At 32.9% G+C, this 9,619-nt stretch overlaps 1 protein-coding gene and 1 pseudogene across 2 annotated transcripts; one reads left to right on the forward strand and one right to left on the reverse strand.

Moving 5' to 3' along the window:
- Positions 1-238: 238 nt before the first annotated feature.
- On the forward strand, positions 239-2,978 carry LOC105640847 (Major facilitator superfamily protein). Its single transcript, XM_012225242.4, has 5 exons — positions 239-488; positions 579-699; positions 809-1,026; positions 1,292-1,836; positions 1,984-2,978. The coding sequence occupies exons 1-5, from the start codon at positions 486-488 to the stop codon at positions 2,879-2,881; spliced, it is 1,785 nt and encodes a 594-aa protein (XP_012080632.1). The 5' UTR covers positions 239-485; the 3' UTR covers positions 2,882-2,978.
- Positions 2,979-3,122: 144 nt separating this feature from the next.
- LOC149497439 (uncharacterized) lies at positions 3,123-8,705 on the reverse strand (annotated as a pseudogene). The gene is made up of 3 exons (XR_016320023.1): positions 8,426-8,705; positions 3,652-3,883; positions 3,123-3,562 (listed from the first exon to the last, which is right to left on the reverse strand). The product of XR_016320023.1 is annotated as an uncharacterized LOC149497439 (transcript).
- Between the last annotated feature and the right edge of the window lie 914 nt (positions 8,706-9,619).

A 9,619-nucleotide genomic window follows, 5' to 3' on the forward strand; every position in this document is an offset into this window, starting at 1 on the left:
ACTTCAAACAAAACACGATCAACTAAGCTTTTCACTTTACCACTTGTTATGCAACCTTTTATCACATTTTCCCTCCTTAATCCTAATGTCTTGTATACATTGTTTACATTGCACTTGAAAACTCACATGCATGGATCGTGGACCCATGTGAAATTATAAATTCCGGACAAATTATTCGACCCGTTTGTCTAATATGTATCTACTTCTTTTCAGAATTATATAATATCTGTTTTTCGTAATTTTAAACCAACCTCACCTAAATCTAAACTTATAGTGTCCTATTCTTTTTCCATTAATTTTTCATAATAGAATGGTATCACATCTCAATTTTTAATTCATCTTTATCAAGTAGAGAGAGAGAGAGAGAGAGAGAGAGCACTCTAAATAGCAACTCTCCCTAAACTCCAATCACACTCATACATTCATTCTTCTTCTTTTGGGAACTTTCAGCAGCTAAATAGTGTCCTCTCTCTCTCACACAAAAGATGGTAAGTGCTTGAATATAAAAGTTTCACACTTTTTTATGTGATTTTTTTTTTTTTTTTTTTTTGGTAATCACAAATTCTAAACTGTAACAGGTTTTAGTAGCTAGCCATGGCGAAAAGGATGGAGGAAACCATGACGCTGCAGTAGATTTTCATGGAAATCCAGTAGATAAGTCCAGAACTGGTGGATGGCTTGCTGCTGGGCTAATTTTAGGTTCTTTTCCCTAAACAAGATATTATTTGTGTGTGTGTGTGTGTCTGTTGCTTTAGTTGTAGTAATGAAGCTGTACTAATTGATCTCTACTTGAACACTTTCGCTGCAGGGACTGAACTCTCAGAGAGGATATGCGTGATGGGCATCTCAATGAATCTGGTGACATACTTGGTGGGAGATCTGCATATTCCTTCTGCAAAATCTGCTACCATAGTCACAAACTTTATGGGTACCCTAAACCTTCTTGGCTTACTTGGAGGTTTCCTAGCAGATGCTAAACTTGGTCGCTATTTGACTGTTGCAATCTTTGCATCCATAACCGCTGTGGTAAGCTTTCAACCAAAAAGATCCTGCAGATTTAGCCTAGCGATAGTGCTTCTCTTGAATTCTCAATCAACCGAAGTTGGAGTTTCCACTTTCTGAATACTGATTAAAAAAGGGCTTTCAAAACCAAAAATTTGCATGCACTAGTTGTTTTTGAATTTATGGTTGAACAACATGTCACCTTAACTGGGAATGGCATCTCTAATAGAAGCACAAAACATGAAGCGTTTAGTTAATTTCTGCTAATTCCTTGTATCTGCTGCACCAGGGAGTAACTCTATTAACACTGGCTACAACCATCTCTAGCATGAGACCTCCACCGTGCGACTACCGGAGACAGCATCTTCAGTGTGTAGAAGCAAACGGCCAGCAACTAGCTCTGCTATATGCAGCACTCTATACTATAGCACTCGGTGGCGGTGGAATCAAGTCGAATGTATCTGGGTTTGGATCTGATCAGTTCGACACCACAGACCCCAAGGAGGAGAAGGCTATGATCTTCTTCTTCAATAGATTCTATTTCTGTATCAGCATCGGGTCATTGTTTGCAGTAATAGTGCTAGTATATGTACAAGATAATGTGGGAAGAGGTTGGGGCTATGGAATTTCAGCAGGGACAATGGTGATAGCTGTAGCTATATTCCTTTGTGGGACAAGATGGTACCGTTTCAAGAAACCTCAAGGAAGCCCTTTTACTGTTATATGGAGGGTCTTGTTCTTGGCTTGGAAGAAGAGGGGTTATCCCTATCCTTCTCATCCTAGCCTTTTGAATGATTACCAAAATTCTAAGGTACCTCACACAGAGAGATTCAAGTAAGTTTTGATTTAAAACAAAGCAACTATTTGAATAAATTTGAGTTTTCTAAATAAGCTCGTACATTATTAGGTCTATTTGGTATCAGTAATAGAGCAATTTATCAACTTACAAGATTTTCTTTTCATGTCCATGGAATTCATCAGGTGTCTTGACAAGGCTGCAATTATGGATGATAATGCTTCTGCTGGAGCGAACAAGAACAATCCTTGGATAGTATCCTCTGTAATGGAGGTTGAGGATGTGAAGATGGTACTCAAGCTCATTCCTATTTGGTCTACATGTATCCTCTTTTGGACAGTCTATTCTCAAATGACTACTTTCACCATTGAACAAGCAACCTTCATGAACCGAAAGGTCGGGTCCCTCATTATTCCTTCTGGTTCTTTATCTACGTTTCTCTTCATTAGTATTCTCTTATTCACATCCCTCAACGAAAGGCTCTTCGTCCCCCTGGCTCGAAATCTCACCCACAATCTCCAAGGACTCACGAGCCTTCAGAGGATTGGTATTGGACTCATTTTTTCGATAGTTGCTATGGTAGCTGCTGCTATTATTGAGAAAGAAAGAAGAGAAATTGCTGTTGAACATAATACTAAAATGAGTGCTTTCTGGCTAGTCCCTCAATTCTTCCTAGTAGGTGCTGGAGAAGCATTTGCTTATGTTGGACAGCTAGAGTTTTTCATTAGAGAGGCACCAGAGAAGATGAAATCAATGAGCACAGGGTTTTTTCTAAGCACACTCTCAGTAGGGTTCTTTTTTAGTAGCTTATTGGTGTCTATAGTTGACAAAGCCACTCGGAAGAACTGGCTAAAGAGCAACTTGAATCAGGGAAAGTTAAATAACTTCTATTGGTTGCTTGCAGTGCTAGGAGTGTTGAACTTTTTTGTTTTTCTCGCGATTGCTATGAAACATCAGTACAAAGTCCAACAGTATATTACAAATGGCAACTACGGTGAAAAGGAAGTTAAACCTTCCAATGATTTGATTATTTTAGAGATGGAGAAGCAAAGCATTGAAGCAAAGGAAGGGCTTCCAATATAATGCTCTCTCAAATGCCTATCTATTGTTATTGTAGTACTATATAATCATTTGTTATTTTTTCCTCTTAAAGTAATAGAAAACAAAATCGGTAGTTGCACATCGCACTTGTTAATTGTTGGCTGGCTAGCTTTGATTATATAACTTTCAGGTGAACTTGAGATACAATGCTATACGAACATCAACCTATGATAAATAATTCTCATACTCAAACATACGGTACCAATCATTTACCAAAACAAAATTCTCAAACTTCATGTATCTAATATCATTCGTTTTATCAAAACAAACTTATTAAATATAGACATTCACAGTGAATAATATAGCAAACTGACAAATTCCAAAATATATTTGGAATGAAACTAATGCCAAAAAGTTAGATCAATAACTTGATCCATTAACTAAAAGAAGACTCGAAAAATTCAGTTCACTAATTCAGTCGATACTTCTAGGAAATACACTAATGGAAAAACACATCTTTTAGGCAACATAAACATTCTTTAAGAAAAAGAGAGCTGACCTCTAAAGAACTACATAAAACAGAACCGAACTCTATGAAGAACTGCTTTCTTGAGCATGCAAGTGGTTTATGACCGATGGGGGACGTAAAGCTTTGTGGTTTGCCTGATTTTGCTTGCGAGCCTTGTACATTTCTTCTGTCTCAATCACAACTAACCTCTTTACCTGCAGAAAATATAAATGGTTTATTTAAGACAATGACCAAACAGTGTGAACTAGATTTGAATAAAGAATATATGCAGCTCGTACTAAACCTGTTGGAGCATTCCCCTAACAGTAGGAGTATTCCATCGCATCACCATATGGTTGCATTTTCCAAGCCGCAATGCCTCTAAGGTTCAACTGTGGAGTCTCCTGGTTCCAGGAATGCCTCTCACCAATGTTATGTATAAATTAGGGCTCCATGCAATTGAAACTTGGGCTTTGAAAGCCTTGAATGCATTCATGTCTTCACCTTTGCCTTTGTTACCCACTAATGCACCTAAGCTATGCCATTTTATAAGGGTGAAAAAGAAAAAAGAACCGCAAGAATGAGAATATGAAAAAATAAGAAATTTAAGGGAGTTAAAATTACACCTAACCTAAAATATACCCACACAAACCATAAAAAGAAAGAGGTCACAGGGAGAGAATGATTTTAGATAGGAACAAACATTGAATGCATTTAAAGGCTGAAAGTCACTAAAGCATACTTCAAATTATCAAAATGAGAAATGTTATAAGAATTACAATGCATAAAGGCGGCAACACCCACAAAGTACCATATTATGAATAATGAGGAATATAAATATTCCCTTCAGAAAAAAAAGGAATATAGACATGCGGAAGTACTTATTATTTAACATTTCACCAATGCCTGCTTCAAAAAATTTATAACATATTAAGGACATTCCACTTCGTTGGTTTTTAATCTCTAAAAACCAAAATCAGATCAGTTAGTATGTTTGCCATGAAGTGATTTTCCATTCAATGAAATACGCAACAAATATAACAATTTTTCAGAAACCTTAAAATCTTTGGCATAACCAAGATTCTCTAGTTTAACAAATTCTCACAATCATTTTCTCAAACACCTGAACTGCAGAATCACAAGAAACTAGCGTGCTTCATCCATCAAAATCAAAAACAAAATAATTCTTTCTCACAATAACAACAGATCTCCACCATCAAAACCAAAAATACAAATTCAGTTCATACATCACATGGCTACAGGATCAAATACTCAATCAAAAAAATGAAGGGCTTCAAAGTAATCAACCAGAGAAAGATCACTAATCATATATAGAAAATGAAATAACAATCAATGAAGTGAAATTGCCCACATCGTAATAATAATAATAATAGTATGTTTTCACTACCACCAGTTAGTTCTTTCAACTCGAGTCAAGATACTACAGTAGAATACTCTCATTATCGCCAAATAACTTTACAAGCAAAACACTAATATCCAGAATCAAACCAATGCGAGTTTGAAGGATCCGTTAACTTCTGTTTGCTTTCTGAGAAAATGTGAGGGGAGGAAAGATGAATCTTAGAGCTCCTTTTTTTTCAGAGAAATTTCTCAGTTGCTTGAATTCAGTGGAAAGCTAGTCCTTTCAATTTATTAATTAAAATTTAAAACAAATAATATATATATAAGTATAAATATGTTTGATGATTCTGCAAAATTCAGGATACTTATAGTGACTTGAAACAACAAATTAATTTCGTGTGCTTTCTTGTAGCTTTCCCGCACAATGTCCGGTGTAACTAGGTTTTTATATACACCCTGAATATTGCGTCGTCGAAGATAAAAGACATTGGGAGGACTCCGACTTGCTCGGTGATAAAACTGGTTCACCGATTCACTATGTGATCTGATTCGAATCCGAAATGGGAGGCCAGAATAAACAAATAAAAGTCATTTGCTCGTTTTAGGACAAAACGATAAGTCGGCCCCTTTTCAAATACTCGTGGTTAGGGATGGCAGCGGGGCAGGTATCCACTAGAAATTAACTACCCAAATCCGATTGTTAACTTAAGTACCTGAACCCATCCCAAATCCGTCAGGAAATAACCAACAATACTCGAATCCGTCCCAAATATGTTTAGAACTACCCGCATACTACCCGAACCCGTTTAATCACAAATTCATTCAATCCATGGAACTGAACCTGCTTAGAAGCTGAATCCGAACCCGATAATGGAACAAAAGATATATAAAAAATGCATTCAAATTCAACCTGTAATATTCTAAAACAACAGTACTAGTAATATTAAAATAGAACAAAAAAATTTAAAATTCAAACTGTAATATTCTAAAACAACAGTATTGGTAATATTAAAATAGAAAAAAAGAATTAAACTTCAACCTAAATAAATAATACATACAAGCAAACCAACATCTCAATTAAATAATTTGACAATCAAAAATCTATTAAAATTCAATAACAATAACAAACTAAAAATCAATTAAAAACGTAATAAACTATAAAAAATTATCATAGAATAAGAAGGTATCGACATATTGGTATCATTTTTGCTACTATTTTTGCAATCTATACTCTCAAATGTTGACATTATATCCTACAAAATAAAATCTAAGTTTAGATACAGTATATTTATAATATATAACATTATTAAATAGAAAAGGAAACCAACAACAATGTAAATCAAAAAGAAATAATCTCATTCTCATAGTCTAAAGTAACTTGGTTTAGACAAAATAACAAATAAATAGTGAAATTATCATACAAGAAAAGTATGACTAAAAGAAAAGGCAAATAAATTATTATACAGCACATTTTTTCCTAATTTAAAAAATAACAAATAAAAAATAAAAAGCAACAATTTACACTAGCAAATTAAACTAGCTACAGCCAAGTTTAGAGACAATAACAAAGAAAAAAAAAATAGCAATCATCAAGATTACATGTTCCTTAGTGCAAATTAAACTAGCTATAGCCAAGTTTAGAGACAATAACAAAGAAAAAAAGCAATCATCAAGATTACAGGTTCCTTAGATTTAATCAAGTCTAGTTCAATACAGAGAATAAACAAGTCAAAACTAAAAGCATGAACAAGGCGGTTTCTTTGACCATCTCAGCTTCTCTACACAATATTAATCATTACTAACAAATCAAACTTTGAATAACAAGCCGAACATGTCAGATTTCAATCACATGGCCATGAATTGGCTTACATTAACCATCCTTTTGCCTTTGAATATATAAATAGTCAAGAAATTAATTGGCTTAAACATGCACAAAACCCACAAATAAAAAAATAAAAAAATAAACACATATTTGTTGGCTGAACCCACAAATTAATTCAACAATATATTTAATAATTCCTCCTCTTTGTCTATGTATATGTTTATATATATATATATATATATATATATATATATATATATATATATATATATATATATATATAAAAGGGATGAAGGAGAACGAAAAAATAAATGGAAAACGAAATAAAAAATCAAGAATGGAAATTGAGGTACCTGCACTGGTACTACTGTTGAAAAGCAGGACTTCTGCAGAGACGACGGCCATGCACGGAGCAACGGAAAGGTAGAACAATAAGACTGTGAATAGGTAGAAGATCCATAGAAGGAGAGAACCAGCACCACATAGAATAAGAGGTTGAGTTGAGAGTTGAGATTTGAGAGGACTTTTATTTTCTTTGTGAAACCCAAGCTAAAACGACATAGTTTTGTTTGTGGATTCATTTAAACCTCCTATATCAAAACTGCATCGTTTTGATGGTAAAATAAGTTATTGTTCTTATTATTATTATTATTATTATTATTATTATTATTATTATTATTACTAGAGGGTATGATTAAATAATTATGTGGGTGTGTGTTGTATGCAGCTTCAAATTTATGGTTTTTAATTATCTATTATTTCTTAAATTATTAGCTTTTTATTCCATATACAGTTAATTAAAGCAAAAGATTATTTGTCTCCTACCAAAGGAATTAGGCGAGATTCAGTTCAAATGTAGCAGAAATTAATGTTTCATTTGTATTTTAGTTATACTTTTATTTGATTGGATTTTCATTAGGTTCTAATGTAATACATTCAATCTGCAACTGGACTTGGATTTGATTTCTAACTGATATTAGCAAAAATATAAATTGACAGCACTTAACCGCTAGATGGATTATTATCAACTAAAAATTACAGTGGTAACAAATAGCAATTCTCCTGATAGCAAAACTTAATCAATGTTGGAAGGATTGTTCAAGGGGTTTATTAGTTACTATGAGTAAGATTTGAAATTTACCACTATATATGCTACACATATATGAGACAGTGATCATAACCCAAAAATCCCACTAACATGATGTCCTTACAATTCACAATGTCTATCTACCGTAGCCTTTCTGTGTGTGGCGTAAAATCATATCTATCTAAAACAATATACAAGAAATGCCAACCAGCAGTGCTAAGAATTTATATTAGACCCAAAATTTATGAAGAATCCACAAAAATCAAACTTATGTAATTAAATTAAGCTAAAAAGAGATGCACAAAAAGAAGTTAAAAGGAAAGAGAACTCGCTTAAATACTACAGCGGTTTTAACAGTATACCTAATCGAGCAAGAGCTGCCTAATCAAATTAACCCAAAAAGACAGAGAAGCTGAAGAAATGAAAGCCCTAATTCGACACCCACAAGCCCCAGACAGGAAGAATTTCAACGCGGATAAAGATTGAAGAACGGCATAATATAATGAACAAAAATACATTGAACTGTTGCAATTGCACGAGGGGAGGATGTAGCAGACAATAAGGTAGAACACTCTTTTTCCAAAATCATGTTTTAGGAAAGGAAACCGGGTTATAGTAGAACAACAAATTAGATTGCACAGAGAACAAAATTCCAAATTTGGGCATTCCAGATGAAAAAAAAATCAAACAATAATTAAAGATGTAATGGTATTTGATTCACACCAAGAAATTATAAAAGCATAAGATATACTGAACTGAAGAGAAGAAAAGAATAGCCAATAAGAAGCATCAGAACTATATTTGCACCTTATTCCAACGGTAAGCTTTTGGCTTGTTGATTTGAGCTTTTCTGTTGAAATGGACGCAGCTCCGTCAGGTGCTGTCTTCGGCGAATGGAGAAGCGAATTGAAAAGGCGGTGGAAAAAGATAGAATTGATGATTATGGAACTCGTTACGGTCAGAGAGTAGGAGGGAAGGTTAACACAAACCGGAGAAGAGAAGATACATTTAGAAAGGCATAAGGCGTGTTTAATTACTTGAATTTATCCAATTTTGCTTTTTAGGTTTAATTTCTATTTATCACTACTGATTTTTACAGGAAAATTATGATTTTATGTTTTATCATTCAATTTTGTTGAAGAGTTAAAATACATGATTTCGCCTCTATTTTCAGTATTTTTAGAAAGAGACAGTTTTATCCATATCTTTTGCTTTTTTATATTTTTTTTATCAGTTTTATATTTTTCTCATTAAATATAAGATAGATAATTAATTTTGATAAAATGCAATGACAAAATAGTCAATAAAAATAAAGACAAATTAATTAAATTTTTGGCCGAATATATTGTAAAATATAACACAACTGCATATATTAATAAAACGCATTGGCAAAAATAATGAAAAATTGACAAAAGGATATAACAGTACAACGGAAATAAAATATAAAGGGAGAACTGCATATTCTAAAAAATGCAGGGACAATATTGTATATTATGACAAAATATTGAGATTAAAAAAAATCAAATGTTACCATTTTTCTATTAAAAATATAAAGCCCACCTTGATAAGTATTCATATATAATAAAGAAAGAAAATCAAGAAAATAAAAATTGGGCTTTAATTCAAATGTTGCATTTTGCATTTGTTCGTTTAACCAAACTCAAATTATGGAACTCAAAATCTTAACCTTAATTTACTTTTAGGGTACAATTGCAATATTCTTTTTTTCCAAATTAACCTATACTCAAATATGGAGTTCAAAATACTAATCTTATGGTGTAATTACAACAGATTTTGTTCGTTTAATACAAGATCAATTGTAGAGTTTACAATTCTAATTTTAATTTGCTTTTAGGGTTTAATTAGTCTTTTTTATGATGTGTGTTGCACATTAACTAATCTTATATTATTTAAATTTTTATAATGTTAAAATAAAATTTCATATGAGATTAATGTGAATATAATGGTTAATTAATAAAACAATAATGTGTATATACACAC

The sequence above is a fragment of the Jatropha curcas genome, chromosome 3, assembly GCF_041381405.1.
Source record: "Jatropha curcas cultivar XTBG-Jc1 chromosome 3, XTBG_Jcur_1.0, whole genome shotgun sequence".
NCBI classification, from domain to species: domain Eukaryota; kingdom Viridiplantae; phylum Streptophyta; class Magnoliopsida; order Malpighiales; family Euphorbiaceae; genus Jatropha; species Jatropha curcas.